General features: G+C 42.2%; 2 protein-coding genes across 3 annotated transcripts in view; one reads left to right on the forward strand and one right to left on the reverse strand.

Annotated features, from left to right (window-relative positions):
- Lct (lactase) overlaps positions 1 to 6,260 on the forward strand; it is a 40,358-nt gene extending 34,098 nt beyond the window's left edge. The window contains exons 14-17 of one of the 2 annotated variants that reach the window (XM_027417739.2): positions 1,920 to 2,054; positions 3,348 to 3,571; positions 4,560 to 4,790; positions 5,792 to 6,260. In XM_027417739.2, the coding sequence (XP_027273540.1) occupies positions 1,920 to 2,054; positions 3,348 to 3,571; positions 4,560 to 4,790; positions 5,792 to 6,009 (808 nt within the window). In that variant the 3' untranslated portion in view covers positions 6,010 to 6,260. The remainder of the gene's footprint in view (positions 1 to 1,919; positions 2,055 to 3,347; positions 3,572 to 4,559; positions 4,791 to 5,791) is intronic. The other variant, XM_027417740.2, reaches the window with a different exon arrangement.
- Positions 6,261 to 8,261: 2,001 nt separating this feature from the next.
- Ubxn4 (UBX domain protein 4) overlaps positions 8,262 to 26,193 on the reverse strand; it is a 30,775-nt gene continuing 12,843 nt past the window's right edge. The window contains exons 5-13 of the mRNA XM_027417741.2: positions 25,278 to 25,449; positions 24,971 to 25,064; positions 23,705 to 23,759; positions 22,236 to 22,400; positions 20,228 to 20,352; positions 16,644 to 16,746; positions 14,677 to 14,808; positions 12,547 to 12,749; positions 8,262 to 10,569 (exon numbers count right to left, since the gene is read on the reverse strand). Coding sequence (XP_027273542.1) covers positions 10,431 to 10,569; positions 12,547 to 12,749; positions 14,677 to 14,808; positions 16,644 to 16,746; positions 20,228 to 20,352; positions 22,236 to 22,400; positions 23,705 to 23,759; positions 24,971 to 25,064; positions 25,278 to 25,449 — 1,188 coding nt within the window. The 3' untranslated portion in view covers positions 8,262 to 10,430. The remainder of the gene's footprint in view (positions 10,570 to 12,546; positions 12,750 to 14,676; positions 14,809 to 16,643; positions 16,747 to 20,227; positions 20,353 to 22,235; positions 22,401 to 23,704; positions 23,760 to 24,970; positions 25,065 to 25,277; positions 25,450 to 26,193) is intronic.

Consider the following 26,193-nt stretch of genomic DNA (forward strand, 5'->3'; position numbering starts at 1 on the left):
CAACAGAGCATTTTTGCTTCCCTGCTCCTGTGAGGGGCAGCTATCAGTTATGGCTTCCAAGGTGCTTTTATTACTAAAGATGAGTAACAAAGGCTAAGGCAAGAGTGCTCCACCACCAAAGTGATGTTCATAACAAGGCTGCCTGTACCAGGCTTCTTCTTTTGGGCCACCAACCAGCTCCCAAATTATGACATGAAGACTTAACAGTTTTGAATACTTGGCCTACCTTAGGCACATCTCTGGCTAGCTCTTTTAACTTAAATTAACCTGGTTCTCTTTATCTACCTTTTGCCTCGGGGCTTATTGCCTTTCTTACTTCTGTATATCTAACTGACACTGCTTCTCTGGCTGCCTGACTTCCTGCTCTGTCTCCCTTGTTCTCCTCCTCTTCCTCTTGTTCCTCATCATTCTTCTCTTTGAGCCTAGATTTTTTTCTCCTATTTATTCTCTCTTCCTGGCAGCCCAGTCTGTCCTTTCTCTGCCCAGCTATTGGCTGTTCATCTCTTTATTAGACCAATCAGGTGCCTTAGGCAGGCAAAAAAACAAATGCAGCATAAACAAATGTAACACATCTTTACATAATTAAAGTAATATTCTGCATCATAAAAAACGATAACACATCTTTGCCAAGTTAAAATAATATTCTATAACAGCTGCCTGCCTCCAAAACTAACACCCAGTTGGCACTGGTGGTGTAGTATTGGCAAGGCACAAAAAGATGGTCCCAGGCTTTATGGGGATGGGTTCATAGTGCTCCTCTAGCTCACGTGCCAGCAGAGGGTGAAAGGGATTCGGCAGGTATGCACTCCTAACAGCCTTTGTGTTTTTCCCCCAAACCCACCACCTCTCCCATCTTGGAATGTTAGACATTCTAGTTCTTACCTTGTAGCACACACCTGGCCTGTAGAGGGCAGGGCAGGTCCTGAGGGCAAGGCTATGCCAATGTGTCTGATGTATCAGTGTGCAAGTGCACATTCTGGTCCCTCCACAGCGCTTTAGCTGAGCAGCTACTGCACATCTGGGTCAGAACTAAGTGAGTAGGGGCCACAGGCAGAGTCTGGCTCCTCTAGCTGCTGACAGGCCATTAGGGAAGAGGAGATGGCATGGGATTCTATTCCTCAGGCTCTTCAGTAGAACGAAAACTCCAGTGAGACCTGGAGGCTGGCAGACCTGGAGATTTAGGAGCCAGGGCATTGGTAGAGCGGGGACTTCAGAACGATAAGAACTTGGGGGAGCAGAAGTCACTGTGTCTCAGGGTTATGGGTACATACAAAGAATAAGCAGAGTATATGCAGGAGAGTTGAGGCAAGCCTTCTGCAGGGCGGGCAGGGCCACACGGAAGCCACACAGGGCCCTGGCCTTGAGGCCACCAGCTGAGGAGCTATTACAGACTCCAGAGAGAAGCAAAGGTTGAGAACACAAGTTCGGTGAAATCATCAGAGCAGAAAAGTGCAACTCTCAGTTCTCGAGACTTCCCTGCTAGTAAGTTTAGGCATCAGAGCATACTGAATAAAGCCGTCTGGGAAAGTGCAGGAACCGAGGTTGGGCTGGGAGACACAAAGGACAAAGACTAGATTTCAGAACATAAAGGAATTGTTCAAAGACAATTAATTACCTCAGATGTGCTCTTGGTTTTCAAACGTATCATACATGGTAAAAATCAGAATGTATGGGGAGGGGACAGCCTGCGGGGAGCTTACACAGGGCAGTGAGGCCAGTGGGCAGAGTGGCTCTTTGGGGAGAAGGGATGTAGCAGCAAGCAGGAGCACCACCTGAAGGTCTTCCCTTTCCAGAGAGCTGCTCTACTCACAGCCAAGGGCCTGGAGTTCTGAGTGCACCTTACCCTCCCCTGACAGTCTCTCCTCAATGTGTGATTCTTCCTGAAGCTTCTTCCTCCCCTAATGGCTCCCTCTTCCCAGGCTCCCTGAGTTTACAGAGAATGAGAAGATGAGGATCAAGGGTACTTTTGACTTCTTCGGGTTCAACCACTACACCACTGTACTGGCCTACAACCTCAACTATCCTGCTGCCATCTCTTCTTTTGATGCAGACAGGTAAGATGACCCACAGGGCACCTGAGGCAGAAAGGGTCCTTCACCCAGCTTGGATTCAAGCTTGTCTGGCCTCAGAAGATACTTGATGGTATGTATACCAGGGTTTGCTTGAGAGCTACAACAAGTGACACCATCTAACATTGCATCTCCCAGTTGCTTTCTCTAACACACGTCTTTGGCCTTCAATACAAAGGCCCAACTATTATATCTGTGCCATATGATATAAATAGTGAATGTTCATGGAGGAAACATTAGGAAATGAGAATAAGAAATTCTTGTGTGAATGATGTCAGAAGTGATGCAAAAGGACATTGATCCATGTTTCCTTAACTATTTTCTTGCAATATATGTGATTAAACAGCAAGGGTTCTATGTATGCACATGAATCTTTTTGTACCTTTTGTGTATGTGAGTGTTTGTGTGTGCAGAGGGATCTGCCTGTCTCCACCTTCCCAGCACTGGGAATACAAACAGGTGCTGCCATGCCCAGGCTACCCCACTTTTTAAGAACATGGACTCGCTGGGCAGTGGTGGCACACACCTTTAATACCAGCACTCAGGAGTCAGAGGCAGGAGGATCTCTGTGAGTTTGAGGCCAGTCTGATCCACAGAGCGAGTTCCAGGACAGGATCCAAAGCTACACAGAGAAACTCTGTCTCGAAAAACAAAACAAAACAAGAACATGGAGTCATGCTTACAAGGCAGGCACTTTACTGAGATACCTTCTTTTGTATCTTTTTACACCAACATCTTTCTGGTTCTGTCTTCACAAACAAGCCTCATGTCCTCTACCCCTCTGCTTGCTCCCTCTGAGTCCCTCCACCAGAGACTATGAGATGCAATGGTCAGTTCGGCTAAGTGCGATCAAGTGCTGTGAAGAATTTGGGGATAGAGAAGTCTTTGTCTATGGAAATACAGGGCTCATCAGATACCTCAGCCTTTGTCTCCCTCCAGCAAACATTCCTCTGCATTGATGGTCCTCCCTTCTTTTCCATCAGTCCAGAAGGGTCAGGGATGTGGACATTTGGAGTGCTTCCCATCTGTCTGCCCATCACTACACAGATGAGGACCTCCAGAATGGGGGTCATTAACTGGACAGGTGATTTGGGGACCCATTCTCTGAAGGTAGCACTTATATTCCATCAGGAGACAGGAGCTGGGGACATGCGGAGCTGTTCACTTATGTGTGAGATGCCCTCTGTGAACAGGAGCCTTGGAAGGTTAGGTGCCACAACGAAGACCATCCCCAGGGGCTTATAAACAAGACCTCATCCTTACCTTGTGAACTTGCAGGGGAGTTGCCTCCATTGCAGACAGCTCTTGGCCAGACTCTGGCTCCTTCTGGCTGAAGGTGACCCCTTTTGGCTTCCGGAGGATCTTGAACTGGCTGAAAGAGGAATACAAAAACCCTCCAATTTATGTCACAGAGAATGGAGTGTCCAGACGGGGAGTCCCAGAACTCAATGACACCGACAGGATCTACTACCTCCGCAGCTACATCAATGAGGCCCTCAAAGGTAAGAGCTCCCACTTCTGGCCTGCCCGGCCCCAGTGAGCCCCTTCATTGCTGGAATATCACAGTGTCTGTAGGATGGCAGTCTGGCATCCTAGGGGAAACTAATGAGAAGGCCCTTTGCTTGAGTGAGTTTGAGCATTTGGTTAAGGCTAAAGGTCTTTTTCCTTCCTAGATTTACCTACCCACTGAAAGTAAAGCCCGAAATGGCTCCACCTTAGGTCCTGACCCGAGTCCTCTGTAACCCCCAGTCTTTCTTGCTGTTTGGCTCTCTGCACATTACTCTCCTCTGTGAGCAGGCCAAGAGTTGTTTGGTGGCTGGCTCTAGGGCCTTTGTCTGCAAGGCAAAGGATTGTGGAGGTAGCTCAGTTGGTATAGTGGTCGTTGTACAATGGTGTGACCCGAATTCAATCCCAGACACCATGTGGAAAGCTGGGCATGGTGGTAGGTGCTTGTAATCCCAACACTGGGGAGATAGAAAATGGAGGACCTTGGGGCTCTTTGGCTGGCCAGCATAGCCTACTTGTCTCAAAGAACAAGGTGGACAGCACCTGAGGCTCACCTCTGGTCTCTACATGCACCCACACATAGCACTTATGTGGACACATAGCTACAAACTATGTGGGTGATATATGCAAACCCTGGGCTCCAGGTCATATTACAGCTCAGATCTTTTACTTCTAAATGCTCCCACTGCTCCATGGATTAGGAATATTTCAAGGTTCTGACTCAGACCAATCCCCTGAGCTACAGAAGAGAGTTGTACAGGCAGCTCAGGCTATCCAAGTTCCATTCAGACTGAGCCTTTCTAGAAAGATACTGATGACCCTGCGTACCCACTAGAGGACCTGCTGGCGCACAGGAATGGGCCTGAGTTGGAACTCACACTCTACAAAGCAGGACAGTGGGGACAACTTTGAGTACAGCTTCAGGCAGCCTGACACACAGGTGTCTTGATGTGACGTGTTCACACCAGATCTGTGTTTGAACAGCTGTGCAGGATAAGGTGGACCTTCGAGGATACACGTTATGGAGCGTGATGGACAACTTCGAATGGGCCACAGGCTTTGCAGAGAGGTTTGGTGTACACTTTGTGAACCGCTCTGACCCTTCTCTGCCAAGGATCCCCAAGGCATCGGCCAACTTCTACGCTTCTGTAGTCCGCTGCAATGGCTTTCCTGACCCTGCACAAGGACCTCATCCTTGTCTCTACCAACCAGAGGGTGAGGGGCACTGGGAGGGACCAACATTGAAGGGTCAAGGGTGAGAGGGACCTGCTCTTTCCACCCACCTTCCTCTAGTTCCTGGCCTTCTTCTACCTTTCTGTTCTCTTCCTTCATTTATTAGCAGGTGCTCCAGGAACCTTTGGTCTGCTACAGGACTCTCCAGAGCCTGCCTACCCCTAGAGACTGGGCTCTGCTGTAGGAAAGAGCAAATCTAGATTCCTCTAGTCCTACCTCTAACTTACTGTGGCACCTTCCTTGAGAAGGACAGAGGCTTCCAGGCAGTTTCTAGGTCAAGTTAAAAGATTGTATAAACACTGGGGCTAGTACTTATTGGGTGACTAAAATAATGTAAATGGCTATGACAATAAAAGACCATTATCCCAGTTTAGTTGCCCAAAATGATACTTAAAACAGGGCGCGGGATGTGGCTTAGTGGGTAGAGAGCTCATCTAGCATGTCCACAGTGATGGAGGTGCAATACCCAGCACCACACAAACAGGGTACCGTGGCATAGCTCTGTAATCCAAGCACTGAGGAGACAGAGGCAGTAGAATTTGAAGTTCAAGGTCATCCATGGCTACCTAACTGGCTTGAGGCCTCTCTGGGCTACATGTGACCAGTCTCTGGGGAAAAAGGGTGTGGGTGTGGGGGCACAGTGAGATGGCTCACGGATCGGTAGGTAAAAGCACTATGGTATGAGTTCAATACTAGGAACCCAAAGTGAAGAGAACTCCTGAAAGTTGTCCTCTGCCCCCACACGAGCATCATGGTATGCACATGGCCACAATAATAAAAAACAACACAACAGTGAAGGGGACCCATGCTGACACCACAGCGATGAACTTGCTTTTGCTCTGTATGTTGGGGCAGGGGTACGGGGTAGGGGTAGATACTATGCAGCCTCTGGACTGCAGGTTTAGGGGACCTTCCCAAAGCTGTGGCAGTCTGGGAGCTAATAATACCAGAGCCTGAGCTGAGCCTCTCTTGTCCTCTCCTAGAAGCTGGACCCACTGGCAGCCCAGTGAAGGCAGACGTGCCCTTCCTGGGGCTGATGCTGGGCAAAACAGAAGCACAGACGGCGTTGTATGTGCTCTTCGCTCTTCTGCTACTTGCAGTCTGTAGCTTGGCATTTCTATTCTACAAATACTGCAAGCGCTCCAAGCAACGGGAAACACAGCCAAATCACCACAACCTGAGTCCAATTTCCTCCTTCTGACAAGTCACCACCTCCTCAGTTGAGTGAGAAGCCGGGTTCTTTGGACAGGTCTGCTAGCACAGACTCCTGCCCACAGGGGACCTCCTCATCAAGGCCTCCTGCACTGTGGGAGGTGATTTCCATCTTGAAGTTTTCAAGTTCTCAAGGGAATCAGTACCAGCAATTTCTCTGTGAACTCTGAGAAGCCTGCAAGGTACCCCTGTGGAAATGACTGAACTGTCTAGTGGTTCTGTGTGCTCATTTCAGTGATGGTAGACACTTAACTCAATGAATAAATAAAAATAAAAAGCAGCTCTAGCTTATGATAGTACATGTCTGTCTATAATCCTAGTACTCAGGAGGCAGGGGCAGGAGGCTCTCCAATTTGAAGCCAGCCACAACCACATCGTGAAATCCTGATTGGGGGTGAGAGGGAGCAGGGAATGGGGACAGCAGAGGTCAGGGACATAGATAGTAGCATGGTGGCAAACACATGCCTATCAGATTCAAAGATCTGGGTTCAATTCCTAGCCCCTTACCCCCAGTTTTTAGCTAATTTTAAAAGATTATTGTGTGGTTAGAGATGGCTCAGCAATTAAGAGCACTGGCTGCTCTTTCAGGGGACCTGAGTTTGATTCCCAGTGCCCACACGGCAGCTGGTAACTCCAGTTCAGGGGCTCCAATGCCCTCTTTGGGCATCCCTGGAAACCAGGCACTTGTGATGTACAAACATACATGCTGGCAAGATACCCATACATATAAAACAGTAAAAATTTAAAAGATAAGTAGGAGTGATTATGTCTATAGTTTTGTTTCTTACAAGCATTCCTAACCTAAGGTATACCCATAGAAGTTTCCTATCCAGGGAGCTGAAGACATGGCATTAAGAGCTTTTCTAGGACTGGGCGTTGGTGGTGCATGCCTTTAATCCCAGCACTCAGGAGGCAGAGGCAGTTTGAGGCCAGCCTGGTCTCCAGAGCGAGTGCCAGGATAGGCTCCAAAACTCCACAGAGAAACCCTGTCTCGAAAAACCAAAAAAAAAAAAAAAAAAAAGCTCGGGTTTGATTCTCAGAATCCATATAGCAGCTAACAACTGTCTCAAACTTGAGTTTGGGGGATCCAGTGATCTCTTTTGGCAATCTAATAGCCTCTGTGGGCATTGCATGCATATGGCACACAAAAATACATGTAGGCAAAACACCCATCCATATATATTATCTTAAAAAAATCTTATTCAAAGGTTCTAGCTTGGCAGTCAGGACTTTTTTTCTTTTTTTGAGACGGGGTTTCTGTGTAGCCTTATCTGTCCTGGCACTCGCTCTGTAGACCAGGCTGGCCTTGAACTTATAGAGATCTACCATTGCCTGGTGTAAAGGGTTTTCTTATGTGCACAGAGTTTCTACAAAACAGTAGGAAAAATACAAAAGTAAAACTGGAAGACAGTTTCTAAATGAGGGAGGCCTTGTCTCAACCCCCACCCCCAAAGTCCATGTTCATTCAAGATCAACAGTGCATATACATTACACATAACTTTCATCTAGAGTGTTGACAAAGATGAAGGATGGCACAGATGTCATAGGGGTGGGATCTAATCTCACACACTTATGGAGAAGTATGTCATCATACATCCTTTAAAGAGCTCACCTGGCATCTCTCATAATCCAAACCTCAAATATCCTTTAAAGTAGCAAACCATATCCCATGGTTCCCTTTCTCAGTCAGAGTACATCGGCCCTTCAGGTATAACAGAAAACCCAAACAAGCAATTTTTGTTTTGTTTTAGAGAGATGGTCCTACTGTGTAACCTGAGTCAGCCTGGAACTCAGTGTGTAGACCAGGCTGGCCTCAAACAGAGATTCTCCTCCTTCTGCCTCCATAATGCTGGGATGAAAATCTTCTGCTACCATACCTGGTCTAACCAACTTTTTTTGTTTGTTTGTTTGTTTCCATTTTTGTTTGTTTCCATTTTTCGAGAGAGGGTTTCTCTGTGTAGTCCTGGCTGCCCTGGAACTCACTGTGTAGACCAGGATGGCCTTGAACTCAGAGATCCACCTGCCTCTGCCTCCCAAGTGCTGGGGGTTAAAGGTGTGTGCTACCACTGTCTGACTCAAACCAAGTAATTTTTAATAAGCATAGAATACAACCAATGGTGGGTAATCAGTTGGGGCCTTACGTTTGTCAAAATGCTACAGACAATAGTAAGAATGGCAGCTAGCTGTGTGTGGACAGGTCAAGATCTTCGAGACTATAAGGAAGGAGCAAGATACAGGGTAGTACATACAATATGATCCCATTTATTTAAAAATAAAGATTACATATTTGCTTATATGCATAAAATTTTTCTGAAAATTACATTAGAAATTATTAATAGAGGTTATCTTGGGGAATGGTAGATGCCAGGACAGAGACACCATTTTCTTATATTTTGGAGCTTTTTCAACCATGTGTACTTTTGTAAGAGCTAAAGTTAAGAAGGAATCCTCTTACTGAAACATGAATTATATACATTTGAAGATTTGTATTTGATTTTCTGCAAGACAAACTTGAGGTACTTAATGTTTTTCCAGGATTCATACCCACTTGAAAGTATTTTTTTTTTTTAAATCATATATTGCCTTACTATTGCTATCTTATTCAGCCTAGGCTGGACTTGAACCTGTACCTGAGGATAATCTTGAACTTTTGATACTCCTGCCTCCTCCTCCCAAGTACTCAGACTACAGACATGAGATGACACACCCAGCTTGCTGCATTTTTAGAAGACTGGATTTTAAATGAGATGGTTGCTAGAAAAATTTAAAAGCTCACATTTTTGTTGTTGTTTTGAGACAAGGTTTTACCTTGTAGCCCTGGCTGGCTTGAACTTGCTATGTAGACCAGGCTAGGCCTTGAACTCAGTCTGCCTCTGACTCCTAAGTGCTGGGATTTTAAGTGTGAGCCACTACACCTGGCAAAACGATGATCAATGCAGAAGACTGGAAAAATTTAAGAGTACAGGAGAACTAGGACATATAGCCATCCATTAACAATGTCTTCTTTTTCTTTACATACATGTTAACACACTGTCCTCTACATACAAAACTTACAAAGCTGGACTCATCCTATGCCTATGCTATGTCTCCTACCTTCTTTTCACTAACACACAGCAGGCATTCAGTAAACATGCCAAGTGTTGCATTAGTATGTACCGTTTCTCAACAGAAATTATGTCCACAGAGGGTGTTTAGTTGTTTTCAGTTTTGAAGTTAGCTACTAATTAGCTCTATACATAACTAAACTTTTGCAATGATGATCACTACTTAGAAAAAGTTATTGTGTCAAAGTATGGAAATATTTAAAGCTCTGGGCATGTTTTCAGAAAGGTTCTGTACCCCAGCAGCTCAGCAGCTCCTCTGTTTCCTGCCAGTACTATCATCTCACAAGCCTATTATCCCACAGGGAAGATAGTTCCTCCTCCTATCACAAGTCCAAGTCAGGGTTCCCTGACACACAGGCACTCTAAGAACAGAGGAATGGTTATACATACCCCATGTTTCAAACCTCACGACTTTTAGTGGAAGAAGCAGTAAGTTAGAGAATGTCTTCCAAACTCTTAGGAATAACCACAGTGTAGGAAGGGGTGTCTTTGCACTCTACCCTAATCCCACACCTGGGTCCTAGAAGTGATTGCTGAATGTGCAACTAGTACCAATGTGAGTGTGTAAACTAAACTGCAGACTAGTCATTCTCAACTGTTCCGCATCGACTAGAACAGATTAGAAAGCAAACAAATGCATCAATGACCTAGAACACTTGAAACCTGGTGTCCCTTAAGATCTAGAATCCCTAGATTTTTCTTTTTTAAGGGAAGGGAGTCAGTTATTTTGCTGACATCTTCAGGGCAGCACTGGGAGGAGAAAAGTCAGACAAAGTGACCTTGATACAGCCCTGTACAACAGAAAGATGCTTACAGCAAAAATAAGATTATTCTCATTTTTGGAAAACTTTTTTTATTCAAGGTTTAAGTAAGATCAAAAACTACAAGATTTTGTTTGCAGCTGCTGAGTGCAAAGAGAAATGCTAAACATCGGTTATCACCTGATTAGCTAGTTGAAGTGCTCTAGGGTCAGATTACCCAGTGACATACCAATTACGTTGTGTGGCTTAAAAGTCTTGCAGCAAAAAGTAGTCTAAATGAAACATCAGGCTAGAGAGCTGTAAAGTTTGCGTAGGAACTGGTAGGTGGCTGGGCGAGCAGCTGGTTACCCTATTCAAGGACCCAGCATCCAGCTGTTTCATGTTTGACTTTTCAGGTTAAACAACTTTAACTCATAACCTCTAAGCAGAAATAAAGACTGTATACATGTTCTGAAAACATAAGCAGACCCACTTCTCCAGCAGAAGTCTAGCGGAGTGGAACCCTAAGGGAAACAGTGATGACTGTACACACTGTGCTCACTATACTACATCTGCTGCGTAGAGTTTCCATTCCAAGTGTTGTTCTCGTCTTCGCCATCATCCTGAGTCCTCAGTCTGTATATTTTCCCTTCCTTTTTAAAGTCCTCCCCTCGTTTTTCCAGCACTCTTTTTCGGACTGGTTCCCTGATATGAAAAAGAGGGAGAAGAGGGAGGTGACATAAAATACAAACAATACACAGCTGTTTCTTCACATTTCTGCTAATATAGCACTGTTAACTATAGTTTTTAGCTCAACAATGAAGTTTATGGGTGATATCTGTATCTTCTGCAGTAATCAATCTTATTAGTCTTTTATAATTTAATCTTCTCAGTTCTCTAAGTCAAACCAGCCAAATCATATTGTTCATTTTTCTGATGACTTACTAAACCTCCGAACATGGTCATTTGCTAACTATATGTAAACACCTTATACAAGCTGACACACATACTAAGATAAAACTTACAGACCACCCTAGAAGATATACAAAGCTCCAGCTGTACTTTACCTGATAGAAATCGTCAGCCATTTGCATCCTTTACCAATGGCTTATAACCAAGAACAAACAGGAAGGAAAGAGTTTAAGTTTAAAGAATGTGTTTGTTTGACAGGGTTTCTCTGTGTAGCCTTAGCTGTCCCAAAAACTCTCTCTGTAGACCAGGCTGGCCTTAAACTCTGAGATCCCACTGCCTCTGGCTCCCAAGTATGGGAATTAAAGGAATGTGCTGCCGCCACCGCCACCACAAGTTTAAAGAATTTTATTAACAACAGAAAATGGAAAGATGGTGGAACATAAAGCCTAACCCTTTCACATACACACTCTACCCAGTCTCAAACTCAAGCCCCTTTCCCTCACTTGAGAAAAGTATTAACAGTTCACATTGCATCCTATCCCATACTATAATAACTACAGAATTAAATATTTCCACCCACTCTGCAGCAACACTAAGGGTGTTATTGATCTTGTTGCCTAACACTCAAGATAAAGGCCATATCAGCTAATCACAGTATTCAGACAAAGCACCATCCAGTCAGTGGAACATCAGACTAGGTCTCTCCAGACAGTAGAGGAATGGCTCCCAGGGCTGAAAGATTTGCTACAATGTCTATCATAGGCCCAACTACAACTCCAGTACTTGGGAAATCGAGGCAAGAGGAGCAGGAATTCAAAGTCATAGACAGCTAAGCCAGCCTGAGCTATATGGAACCCTGCATCTCAAAACACCTCACCCACTTCAAGACAAATGCTGAGAGTGTGTTTAACAAGAAAAAGCATCATTTGTCAGAGATGGTTTACCCTCACCTTCTTGACAACACTTCCTGTTAAGATATTTAGAATATGCCATCAGAGTATGGACTAGAGCTATCAGTGCTGTCTGTTCAACCAAATCTTTGATCTGCAATGAAAATAAGGCCTTGTAGTTAAAGAATTAAAGGTAAGTCTGAAGGCATCATTGTTCTTTTTCTTTTCTTGTTTTTCATTTCCTGTGTGGCTCAGGGTTTCACTGTGTAGCCCAGAAAGAACTCAAATTCATGATCCCCACTCTCCACCTGTCTGCCCACCAGGCTCTCAAATGCCAGAAATTACTATGTACCCCAACAAGTCTGGCTTAGAGGCACCATATTCAAGGGAGTATTTAGTTTTTTTTTCAGTGTGATTTACTTCTGAGTGACCCAGACAAGAAAATCAGCCAGTAGATAAAAGAAAAATCAGATTAAAATCCTCCATACACAGTTTCCTGTAAAGAAATTATGCAAGATTTAAGTAACCAGTAGCACTGTACTAGGCAAAACATGGCTGGTAACAAGATGGGTATGGTGGCACAAACCTTTAATCTTGGCAACTGGGAAAGCAGAGAAAGGAGAAGGAACAGATCAGGCTGTGTGTATGAGGCCAGCCTCATCTACATAACAAGTTCTAGGCCAGTCAGGGCAACATATTGGCTAGCAAGAGAGAGATCATATACAAGGGAGGAAAACTTGTACTGGTAATTATGGAATAAAGAGAGTTGAGTGAATGGAGTGGGGGGTGGGGAGAAAGTTGCTTTCCTAGCACAGAGGAGTAAGAAAGCTACTGGACATGACTTGGGTATCTTACCAACAGAGAAAGCAAGAACATATACCTTTTCTCTGACTTGTTGGATGATGCAGGGTTTGAAGGCTCTGAAGATGTGGCTCTTACTGAAGTCTGTGCAGGAGGAGGATTACTAAATAAAAAATTGCTAATTAGTCTCCATATGGCCAGGAATGGATAGAGCACCGTCCCCAGTAATGTCCAGATGTCTCCACTGGAAGGATGGACAATGGATGTGGTTGGCCGTCCTGCCTAGAAATTTAAAAAATGAGAAGTAAACAAGCAAGTAAAGACTATCAGCACAATCAAATCACACTCAGGTTTAGAAGCTTCTTCTACCTGAAAATTGGAGTCTATTTACTGACTTTGTCTCAGTCTAAGGAAGTAAAAACGGTCATCTTTTATTCATGGGGACTACTAGAGCTGTCTGTCTGTCTTTGTTTCTTTCTATTTTTCAAGATGGCTCTCACTATGTAGTCCTGGCTATCCTGGAACTCACTGAGGTCCACCTTTCTCTGCCTCCTAAGTGCTGGGATTAAAGGCGTGCACCACTGCTGCCCAGCTGTTTTTACTTTTTAAAACAATTTTATGTGTGGTGTGTGCTTTTTAATGCATGCATGTGCATCACATGTGTGCATGAGCCCAAAGAGGTAAGAAGAGGGCATGAAATCCCCTGGAACTGGAGTTAGAGATAGTTGTGAGTCACCATGTGGACACTAGCAACCAAAGCTGGTTAAGTGCTCTTAACTGCTGAGCCATCTCTCCATCTCACAGTGCAACACACACTGCCCAGAAGTCACTATGTGAACCAGACTGGCCTTCAACTCACAGAGAGATCCACCTGTTTCTGCCTCCCACATGCTGGAGTATGCCACCAAACTTGGCTGAATCAACTCAAAAAAAAAAAAAAAAAAAAAAAAAAAGAAAGAAAGAAAGAAAGAAAGAAAGAAAGAAAGAAAAGAAAAGAAAAGAAAAGAAAGTCTTCTTTTATTGTGTACTAATGGTTTACCTGTTATGTATGTGTACTACATGTGTGCCTGGTGCCCAGGTAGATCAGAAGAGAACATCAGATCCTTTGGAACTGGACAGCTGTGAGCTGCTATGTGTGTGTAAGGAACTTAACCAGTGTTATCTCGGAGAACAGTACCTTCTCTTAATTGCCAAGCCATCTCTCTAGCTGTGAACCAGATGTTTCTAAGAAAAGTAAACTTTGGGCTGGAGAGATGGCTCAGCAGTTAAGAGCACTGGCTGCTCTTCCAGAGGACCAGGGTTCAATTCCCAGCACCCACATGACAGCTCACAACTGTCTCTAGCTTCTGGTTCCAGGTGTTCCAATGCCCTCCTACAGACATACCTGCAGGTAAAACACCACTGTACATAAATTTAAAAAAACTTAAAAAAAAATCAAAACAGCAAACTTTGCCAATAAAATTAACAACTTTGATAATAAAAGTCTCACTAATTAAAGGTTTTTTTTTAAAAAAAAAAAACAAAGAAAAATAAATAAGTAAAAGACTAAGATTTCAAATCCAGTGAACACCATGAAATTCTGATTGCAGGGCAGTTTCAAGTTGATGACAACTATAGTTTAGGGCACGGAAAACTACACATAAAGACCCAGCTGATACTTCAGGTAGGACCTTGGCAACATCTTAGCTTCCTGAGCCTCTTTTCTCCTGGAGAGATGAAAGTGCTATACTTATTAGATCCATGGTAGCACACGATTTTAGTCCTGGCAATCAGAGGCAGGAAGACCTCTTTGAATTCAAGGCCAGTCTAGTTTACACAGTGAGCTCTTGGACACAATAAGACCCTGTCTCAAAAAAAAAAAAAAAAAAAAAAGTAAGCTATACTTGAAGAATTAAATGTTATTTTTATGTTATACATATATTTTTAGTGTGGTAGACAGTAGAATGATAGGCTAAGAGTTCACAGAGAAAAATCAGTGTTTTCTTCTGTTATTTTTTTTTACATAACAAACAGTTGAAAATCAAAGCCTTACAAAACATTAGCCTGCAAATTTATAAAACACAGAATAAATGTACTATAAATTGATCTAATTTTGGCTACTCTGTATTTTAATTACCCACAGCCTTTTTTTCCTTTTCTGCCAAGTCTAATGACCAAGAATAGAACAGACAGAAAACCCAAAGAGCAGAACCCAGAACTGTGAGCATACTGGCAGAAGCACCACGGAGGCACTGGGGGCGAGCTCTAGATCCAGTAGCTTCCTCTTATAGTCTTCTCTGGTGAACTCCCTCCTGGGGAACATGGTTGCTAGTGAAAAATTACCATAGGTGTTGCCAACAGTCTGGAACAGAGAAGTAAATTTTAAACCTTATAAAAGGTGACTTTAAAAAATAAGGTACCAACAATATGCATCATTTTAGATTCTGAAATGATTGGTAAAGTTGCCTTAATTTACAAAGTTCAATTAGACATAAATTTAAAAATCACTTAGCAAAAAACATGTTTTAAAAAGTAGTTGAGACATACCAAGTCCAAATGGTTTAACAAGGCTTTTGATACCTAAAATATGACCAGTCTTACTTTATTCCAACTGCTACAGGTAAATGGAGACTGTGTGGGAACACCAGTTCTCTTTTGTGGACCAGCTGGAGGGCTCCCTGGCTGAAAGTGCTTGCAGAACTTACTTTTCAAGTGGTCCTAGGACCCCCACACCCCCATGTGCTATGGTGCACACATGTTTCCCTCACCTCCCACACAGTACTGCAAAACAAGCAACAAAGTGGCAGCTGTGTCTTCACCAAGCTAGCAGCAGCTGGGGTCTTCACTAGCATTTGGAAAACTTAGGTTAATGACTCACCAACACACACAGATGCCTTTTAAAGACGTTAAAGCATTTATTTTGTGTGGGAAGTGGGGGGGGGGGAGACATGTGTGCACCACAGCACATGTGTGGGGGTCAGAGGACCACTTGAAAAAGTCAGTTCTCTCCCTGGACACCTAACTCAGGTTGTCAAGCATGGCAGCAAGCACTTTCAACCAACAAACCCTCCAGCTGGTCCACAGAAGAGAACTGTTGTTCCCACACAGCCTCCATTTACCTGTAGCAGTTGGAATAAAGTAAGACAGTGGTCATATTTTAGGTGTTAAAAAACCCATTTGGATAATAAGACAAGGCAGGGATGCCTTGTTCGGGTCCTCAAGACAGCAGAGCAATGAACAACTACCTCAGTAGGGTTCTGCAGCACTGAGGCATCTTCTCTTGTGACTCAACATGGTGGAGAGACTATTTTGAGTAGTTTGGTGAAAAGATTTGAATCCAATATTCCAACCTTTTTCTTTTTTCATTTTTGTAATAGGGCTACATTGTCCTTATGAATATAAGAATATATTGTAAAATATCCATCCATTGGGCTCATATTAAATTTTTTCATTTATTTTACATCCTGACCACAGCTTCCCTCCCTCTTCCCCTTTGACCCTCACCCCTAATCCAGCCCTCTTCCACCTCTGTTCAGGAAGGGGCAGGCCTCCCATGGGTGACAACAAAGCATGGCCTATCACCAAGATATTCCATGAAAAAAATAAATTTAAACAATACCTATATACAAAGCCAGCCCTAGAGAAGGTATTAGAAGGAAAACTCCAAACAAAGGAAGTTAGCTGCTCCCATGAAAATGTAGCCAACTTTCTAATTTTAACCTTGAAGTTATGAGAAAAATACTGGTATGTACAAAGAGTTTAGATCCTAAAGATTGATTTAACCAGAATTCATTGAGTCAGGACTAAAAGAATAACAAGTACTGGACATTACCCTATCTTACTTCCTATGTTATCAAATTTCATATGCCACTTAGATTTTGAGTATTCCCACACTAATCTTTTGTATTGGAAACAGAAAAATGGCTAAGGTCTAATCAAGCATCAGAAAATAAAGAGAAACCACTTCCTTTCCAGGACAGATAACTCCTCAGATCAGATGTCTAAGAGGCCACTAGCTTTTCATGCCTCTTGTTAATCAAGCATGCTAATAGAACTTTCTGAGCCAACTGTGTACTGTCATCATGTATAATACAAGTCAGAATCCCCTCTATCTCAGGCTACTTCCTGTCATTCAAGTTCTGCTTTGAAGCGTCTCCTGAAAGATTTTAATACCCACACATGTCTTTATGAACTCACCTGTGCAGCAAACTGCCTTGCTTCTTCTAACAGAGCATCGGAAGGAAACTGATTTGTAAAGGAAGAGCCATCAGGCAGCCGGAACTGAATTCTTGCAACGGTGCTATGAAAAAAGAAACAAGTCAGGCTGCAGTCAGCATCTTCACCTACAGATTCTCCAACAGTGTTATTAACCAAAGGGCTGGTGAGCTTGATGATATGACTTTGATCTTCATGGTGGAAGGAGAGAACTGACTTCACGTGTCATGACCTCCACGCATGTGCCACAGCATGCTGCTCCCACCCCCATAAATAGTTTGTTCTTTCTTCCTTTCCTTTTTTTCTTTCTTTCTTTCTTTTTTTTTTTTTTTAAATTCAGCTGAAAACAGAATGTACATTTTCAGGCAGGCAAGATGGCTCAGCAGGTAAAGTACTTGCCATGCAAGCCTGTCAACCTGTAATCCTATCACCCAAGAGGCTAAAACAGGAGGATCCCAAGTTACAGGCAAGCCTGGGCTACATACCCAGTGAAGTCTGGTCTCAAAAACAAAACAAGGGCCTGGTGAGATGACTTAAGTTCAACTCTAAGAGCCTACCTCTGTGGAGGAAGGTGAGAACTAATTCCTGAAAGCTCTTGTTTTACATTCACATGGACAACATGGTACATATACAACCCCATCCCAAGCCCAAAATAAATGTTAAAAATTCTCTTTTAAAGATTTACTTATTTGTTAAGTATACAGTATTCCATCTGCATGTATGCCTGCAGACCAGAAGAGGGCACCAGATCTCATTACAGATGTGGTTGCTGGGAATTGAACTCAGGACCTCTAGAAGAGCAGCCAGTGCTCTTAACTGCTGAGGTCTCTCCAGCCCCTATTTTTTAAAAAAACAACAACAACAACAACAAAAAAAAAACAAAACAAAAAAACAAAAACAAAAACAATAAACACAGCCATATAGTTATCACACTAACAGTAGGATATTTCATTATCACGTCCCAAAATAACCCTGAGCCTATTAGTAATCACTCCCATTCCTCTCCCAGGACCTAGCAACCATTAACTGATTTGCCTAGTTGGAACCTTTCATCTAAAAGAACCATATTATATGGGATCTTTCATACACCATTATGTTTTCAAAATTCATCCAATGTTCGATCAGTTCACTATTCTTTTATTGCTGAATCTCCTCTTAAACTGATGTAATTTATGATCACACTTTGACTTTCTTCAATGCCATGAGTATTTATATACAGGTTTTTGTGTGGACATATCTTCTTTTTCTTTTTTTTTCTTTTATTTGCATTGCTATTTTGTCTGTATGTATGTCTGTGTGAGGGTGTCAGATCTTAGAGTTACAGACAGTTGTGAGCTGCCATGTGGGTGCTGGGAATTGAACCAGGTACCTTTGGAAGAACAGTCAGTGCTCTTAAATGCTGAGCCATCTCTCCAGCACCCATGTGGACATATTTTCAATCCTTGTATTGGCAGGATTTATGTCAGCTTGATACCAGCTAAAGTCATCAAAGAGAAGGGAGCCTCAATTGAGGAAGTGTTCCCATAAGATCCATCTGTAAGGCATTTTCTTAATTAGTGACTAATATGGAAGGACCCAGTCCATTGTAGGGAATGCCATCTGCATGCAGGTGGCCCTGGATTCTGTAAGAAAGCTGGCTGAGCAAGCCATAGGGAGCAAGTCAATAAGTAGCACCCATCCATGCCTTCTGTATCAGCTCTTGCCTCCAAGTTCCTGCCCTATTTGAATTCCTGTCCTGGTGACTTCCTGTGATGATGAATTGTGACATAGAAGTGTAAGCTGAATAAACCCTTTAACTCCCCAAGTTGCTTTGGTCATGGTCTTTCATCACAGTAATTGTAACCCTAACCAAGACAATCCTCTTGGATATATGACTAAGAGTGAGTACTCGGTCACCTGGTGACTCCATGTTTAATATTCTGAGGAATTGCCAAATGTTTTTCTAAAATGGCTACACCATTTTATAACCCACTGATAATGCAGAGGGGCTCCAAATTCTCTACCTCCTTAGCAACACTTGTTACTGTTGTTAATGTATTTTATTGAGACAGTCTCACTGTGTAGACCCTGCCTAGCACTTGCTGTTCTGGCCTTGAATTCAGAGATCAGTCTACCTCTGTTTCAGAATGATAGTATTAAAGGCATGTGCAATCATGCCAAACTGTTACTGTCTATTACAACTGAGTTATCCTAGGGGGTATGAAATGTAATCTTTTTTTTTTTTTTTAAGACAGTTTTGCTGTGTAGCTTATGTTGGTCTGGAACTTCATATATAACCCAAGCAGCCCTCAAACTTGCTGTGTTCTTGATTGAGATTCCCAAGGGTTAAGAATTATAGGCATATGCCTAACAGCTTGCTTTCCCAATCCTTCCCCCATATAGGAGTTATCTTTTCATTGTTGAGTTATACAAATGATTTTTATAGCTCAGGTATAAATTCCTTATTAACTATACACTTTGAAGTATTTTCTCTAATTCCTTATAAATTTCAGAATTAAAAATTTTGTAAAAGTCAGGAATGGAAGATGGCTTAGGAGTTGAGAGAACTCATTGCTCTTGCAGAGGACCTGAGTTTGGTCCCAGCTGCCATGGTTGTGAGCTGACTTATCTGTAGCTTCAAGGCAACCAACCAACAGCATCTTTCTGGGGTCCATGGAAGTTCCTTTTTAGATTAGAACACAAAACAAAACAAAGAGGGATGGACTTAATTTGTATGTGTCTATGGAGAGTATATGCAAGCATGTATGTTCATGTACCTTGGCAGAGGCCAGAAGAAGGCATGGGATGTCTGTTACTCTCCACCTATTCCTTTGAACGAACTTGGGGCCTATATTGTCTCAGCTAGCCTGTAAGTCAGCAAGGGTAGCCATCCTGGCTGCTCCGTTGGCGGACTCTGGGCTTGTTACATGGGTCCTGGGATCTAAAATCTAGTCCTCAAGATCACACAGTGAGCACTCAAGTGATGAGCCATTTCTGTATTGTGAGACAGGATCTTAGCCCTGGCAGGCCTGGGACTCACTATGTAGACCAGACTAGCTTCAAATTCAAAGAGATCAGCCTGCCTTTGCCTTCCAAGTGCTGTGATTAAAGTCGTGCACCCAGTCATACTATTTGATTATGAAAGCTAGCAATTGTTCCAATATCAAAAAACACATAAAAAGGAGCTGGGCTTGGTGGCTCAGCTTGGTGCCTTTAAACCCATTAGTTGGAAGAGGAGACAGGTGAGTCTAAGGCCAGCCTGGCCTATATAAGGAGTTTCAGGTTAGCAAGGGCAATATAGGGAGATTCTGTTCAAAATAAATAATAAAAATGCCGGGCGTTGGTGGTGCATGTCTTTAATCCCAGCACTTGCAAGGCAGAGGCAGGTGGATCTCTGTGAGTTCCAGGCCAGCCTGGTCTCCAGGGCGAGTGCCAGGATAGGATCCAAAGCTACACAGAGAAACCCTGTCTCAAATAACCAAATAAAAATAAATACATAAATAATAAAAAATAAATAAATAAAATAAACATTAACCAGCCCCAGATGCCAGGCTATTTCAGGGTGACTTTCATAAAATAAGAAGTACCTTCTGTCTCGAGCAGAAGACTCCCTTCTGACTTCTGCTTCTGCCTGTCTGGCCAGCAACGCAGCAGCTTTGGCGGCCTCTACTTCCTTTGTCTTTGCAAAACGAGCAGCTCTCTCTGCACGATCCTTTGAAGTAAAACACCATTAGACACATTACTTCTTTCAGAACCTATACATTTCTGAACACAAGGAATAAACACAAATACATGAATTACCATAAGTTCACATGCAGACTTTACACATTTAAGATTTGAGGTTTTTCTGTTTGATTTCTTCATTTAGGCAACTGTCAAGAATCTGAGTTGTTATTACAAAGAGAGAGAGAGAGAGAGAGAGAGAGAGGGAGAGGGAGGGAGGGAGTGAACTGGCTCCATAGCCAGGAAAAAAGTCTGGCACAAAGTTGATGTTTAGCGAGTGTTTGTTGAATGACCACATGAATAAACAATATTCATATATATGTATACAATAGCTTTTTATGGCTCAGTGGTTCAGTGCACTGACTGTTCTCACACAGGACACAGGTTCCCAGCATCCACATGGAAGCTAACAAACCTCTGAAACTCCAGTCCCAGGGGACCCAAGACCCTCTTCTGGCCTCTGTGAGCACTGCAAGTATGTGGTATACATGCATACACATATGCAAAACATGCATACACATATGCAAAACATGCATACACATAAAATAAATAGTGAAAAAAGAAAGCAACTGCTGCAAAACCATCCCAAACTTTGGGCTGTGTCTAAATCCTTTGAAGCGTATTCTCTCTCTCTCTCTCTCTCTCTCTCTCTCTCTCTCTCTCTCTCTCTCTCTGATAATGCTTTATTAAGACCTGTATAAAGTAACAAATTCTTTGTTTGTTTGGGATTTTTTTTTCCTTCACACAGGGTTTCACTGTTTGGTCCTGACTAGCCCATGACTCCCTTTGTAGACCAGGCTGGCCTTGAATTCACAGAGTTCCATCTACACGCCTACTGAGTGTCAGGATTAAAGGCATGAATCACCACACCCAGCTAGACAATCTTTTAAAGCTGTGCTTTCTTAGAAAATTCATAATAACAGATGGGGTGGAGTGGTACATACCTTAAAACCCAGCACTTCACAGATCTCTATGAGTCTGAGGCCAAGCCTGGTCTATACATATCATGTTCCAGTGAGACTGTCTTAAAAAAATAAGTAAAATGGAGAAAACAACTTTAAAGTGGTTTTGGGTAGCCAGAAAGACAGCTCAGTGCTTAAGAGCACTTGCTGCTCTTCCAGAGAACCTGAGTTCAGCTCCTAACACCGATAAAAGGACGCTCACAACCATATGTAACTCAAATTCCTGGGGATTTGACATGTCTGGTTCCTGAGAATACCTACACTCTCCTGCATATGTCTACATGCAGATACACACACCTACATGTAATTAAATACACAAAACACATCAAAAACAAGCAAACAACAAAACCGCCAAAACAACCGGGTGGTGGTGGCGCACACCTTTAATCCCAGCACTACGGAGGCAGAGGCAGGCGGATCTCTGTGAGTTCAAGACCAGCCTGGTCTACCAGAGCTAGTTCCAGGACAGCCTCCAAAGCCACAGAGAAACCCTGTCTCGAAAAACCAAAAAAGAAAAAAAATTTAAAGACATTTTTTTTTTTTTTGGAGGAGTAGCCAGGTGGGGGGAAAGAATATTAAAAATTAAAATAATTATCTGTTAATATTTTCTCAACTATTTCAATTCAATACATAATTCCTTTAAAAAAGGAAGCCCAGATTTATATTCTTTTAGTTACTAAAATGTGCTATTGTGTGCACTGTTTGGTAATGACTGAAAAGTCATCCCACACGAAGAAACCATATCACAAATGTCAGAGAATCAAGCATTTAAAAAAATTTAGAAGCCAGTGGCTCACTTCTATAATCCCAGCACTTAGCAGGTTCAGTTAAGAGAAGTTCAGGGAATCTATTGGCTACACAGAAAAGAGCTGTCTCAACATGAATGAATGGAGAACACCACAAAGCTCACCAATGCTATCTGCTGCTTGATGCGCTCTCGAGCCGCTCTGTCTTCTGCCTTTTCTCTGCTTCTTTCTTCTAACATTCTTTTTGTTAATTCCTCTTCTTGTTTCCTTTTATAATCCAACATTTCCTTTCCAGTTTTTCTCCTTTCAATTTCCTTCTTAATCTCTCTCTGAATCAAAGAAAAGTTTTATGAACCAAAACCATAATTCAATTGTCTGTCCCAGAGAATATTTTGATGTAAGGAAAGCTGATTATAAAAAGCACAGAAGATAGAGATGGCTCAGTAAATGAAAGTGCCTTCGACCAAAGTTTACACTATGAACTCACATAATGGAAAGAGAAAATGGACTGTTGCAAGTTGTCCACTGGGCTGCATATACACACAAAATTAAAAGTAATGTTTTTCAAAGGAGATGAAGAAGACTGATGGTGGTGCACACCTTTTATCCCAGCACTTGGAGGCAGAGGCAGGTGGATCTTTTTGAGTTCTAGACTAGCCTGGACTACAGAGTGAATTCCAGGATAGGCAGGGCTACACAGAGAAACGCTGTCTTGAAAAACCAAAAGATGAATAAGCAAATTAAATTAAATAAAAATGGAGCTGAAGAGATGACTCAGTTATTGAGCACACTGGCTGTTCTTCCTGAGGACTTAAGATATGATTTCCAGCATCCACATGACAGCTCACAACTGTCTGTAACTTCAGTTCCAGAGGACCTGATGTCCTCCTGCTGGCCTCCATAGGCACCAGGCATGCAAGTGGTAACAGATATACATGCATGCAGGCAAACTAGATACACATAAAATATTAAGAAAAAATTTATTGACAGCATGATTAATGATCAAATGCCTATCAACTTATAAACTTTTTCAATGGCTCTGTTAGAGCAGTGTCCTCAGTGTAATCTGTATCCAAGCAGAATTACAAGTCTTTAGTTTCCACAGCAAATGTGTTACCCTCCAAGGACAACATGGCAAGCAATTATATGGCCTGAAAAAAAATGATAATCAAAAAGAAAGAAGAAAAGGATTATCTAAATGAGACCTCAAAGAGATGGGGCACAATTATTGTGAGAAAGATGACTATCTAGAATGCAACATTAGAAAATTCAGGAGGATGCCTACAAATTTGATTTTCCTCAAATCTAGCAATTTTATATCAGCTTCCTTTAGATACTTAGTATGAAAAAGACTATTCAATTATGCCTGGTAATTTATAAAAAAGAAAATAAACAGGTGAGCATGGTAAGTCATTGCAACCCTAAGATTTTGGGGCCAGCATGGATTGCATACCAATCAGGACAAACAGACAAACAATAACCAATACCCTAAAATGTATACAGTATAACTGAATGCAGAGAACATATACTTTCCTTCACCACAATACAACACTGAGCTCTAAGGGTATCACCCAAGGTCTGCTAAACTGGACAACAAATCAAAAATCCCCTCAAGCAACAAAGTGAGCTCTACCTGTTCTTCTTCCTTCCTTTTCTCTTCTCTCCTTTCTTCAAGTTTCTTTGTTAATCTGTTTAAAAAACAAAAAACACCAAGATAGATTCTATCATTCAAAACACAACTAAGAATTTCATTGGAGCGGGCAGCAGGCATGGTGGTGCACACCTTTAACATCAGCATTTAGGAAACAGAGGGTAGCTAGGGGCTACATACCAGACTGTCTCAAAAAAGTTTTAATAGCTAAAACAAAGGGGAATACAGAAACTAAAACATAACCTCCTGCTCATCTCCTGTCCCTACAGAAATCCATGAACTCACAGGAGTCTATCAGAAGCCCCTTTCCAACCCTGTTTTATCCTATATTTACTATTAGAGTTCTCACTTTTTGATGATTTATCTGATTGATAGTGCTTAAAAATATAAATTTGAGATGGAAAGCTGCTTAACAGTTAAAAGTTCGTACTGTTCTTGCATTGGACCAAAGTTTGATTCCCATAGCTCACTTCTTTTTTTTAAATTTTTTTTTTCAAAATATATGGACAGCCGGCATTAGGGGTGCACGCCTTTAATCCAGCACTCAGGAGGCAGAGGTAGGTGGATCTCTGTGAGTTCGAGGCCAGCCTGGTCTCCAGAGAGAGTGCCAGGATAGGCTCCAAAGCTACACAGAGAAACCCTGTCTTGAAAAACCAAAACCAAAACAAATAAACAAAAAACCCTAAACTAGAAACTACAATGAACCAGAGATGTGTATTAGGTCCACCAATAAAAAATGATATTTAATAGTTATACAGAACCCCAGCTTAGTGCATATGTATAACATGAGCTAAGTTTTTTTTTTTTTTTTTAAAGATTTATTTATTTATTATGTATACAACATTCTGCCTCCATATATGCTTGCATGCCAGAAGAGGGCACCAGATCTCATTACAGATGGTTGTGAGCGATCATGTGGTTGCTGGGAATTGAACTCAGGACCTCTGGAAGAACAGTCAGTGCTCTTAACCTCTGAGCCATCTCTCCAGCCCGAGCTAAGTTTTTGTTCATCTGGAGCTTATTATTCTTCCGGCATAAAGAGATAAAAGCAAAAGCGACAGATGGACACACATGCATGTACCAAAAAGGACTCTTAGAACCAAATGCTCAGATCAATAGCTGACTGACAACTTCAAAGATACAGAAAAGCTGTACCCTAGTTTGTATTTGGGTTTCATTCACGTTAACAAAATAACCGGAAACTGTAATTTTTTAAACAAAATGCTATCTACAAAATTAAAAACAAACCTTTCTACTCTTACAGTGAGGTCCTCTGCTGGTCTCTGGTTTGAACATCCATGAGGTTCCTGGGAGGGGTTGTCATGACTTGAGCATTCTCCTCCTTAATTATTAAAAAATACAAAAACAAAAACTGTATGTAATGCAACGGAAAAAGGTATAAATCATCTATTAACTTTGTCTCTTGAATACTGGGATGACAGAAATGCACTATTGTGCCCGATGGAAAGACTTGATATTTATTATCTGTCAGGGATGCTACAGTGAGACTAATGCATATCCTTAAATGTGAAGTGAAGGAATACTCTTCCTGTACCTGTTGCAGTATCTGACTTTGTGTCAGCAGCAGCAGGTGTCTCACAAAGCTCTGGATTCCTGGACTCAGTATTTTCACATATGTCATTAGGTTCAAATGAGGCAGATGGAGTAGATACTGAACTTTCTGACTGGTTGTCATTTGTCACTGTTTCACCTTTTGATGAGTGCATCTTAGGAGAAAAGAAATTGTAACTCAATAGCCATTTAATGGTAGATGAAATAACACACACACACACACACACACACACACACACACACACACACACACCAGAGTAGAAACACTAAACTCTCAGTAAGACAAATTGAAAGTACAGAGTCCTAGACAAAGAAAAACAAACAAACAAAAAACCAAAAACATTTATTATGGATTGAACATGGGAGCCTATCAGCCTTTAATTCCAGGCAGAGAGGCAAATGGATCACTGTAGGTTCAAAGCCAGCCTGATCTACATAACAAGTTCCAGGACAACCAAGGCTATACATAGACCTTTCTTCAAAACAAAACAAATCACACTATGGAATTCAATTACAAGCTGGTCAGAGCACAATTCTCCTCCTGTATTATCTTCAGAGAATATCTATTGTTAAAAATCGAGCTACCCCAGGTGCTTGAGGTGAGAAAACATACACAGGTTGGGAAGCATCAACTTGGTCTGCCACAGCCCCTGAGTGAAAGAAAGTCCAAACAGACTGCTGTGAAGAGCAGGAGGGAAGAGTGCAGGTGGTAGATTTGGGCTAGGAAATGTGTTAAGATATATCATCAAACACTCAGTGACCAAAAAAGAGTTCATCAACTGAGAATTAACACATAGGTTAAAGTTTTGAACTTAAGACCAGTGAGTGAACCAAATTCTGGAGTCACTCTTCTCTTCTCCAAAGCTGTAGTCTGAGAATTGAGGTTCTAGGAGTGTACT

The sequence above is a fragment of the Cricetulus griseus genome, chromosome 5, assembly GCF_003668045.3.
Source record: "Cricetulus griseus strain 17A/GY chromosome 5, alternate assembly CriGri-PICRH-1.0, whole genome shotgun sequence".
Lineage (NCBI taxonomy): Eukaryota > Metazoa > Chordata > Mammalia > Rodentia > Cricetidae > Cricetulus > Cricetulus griseus.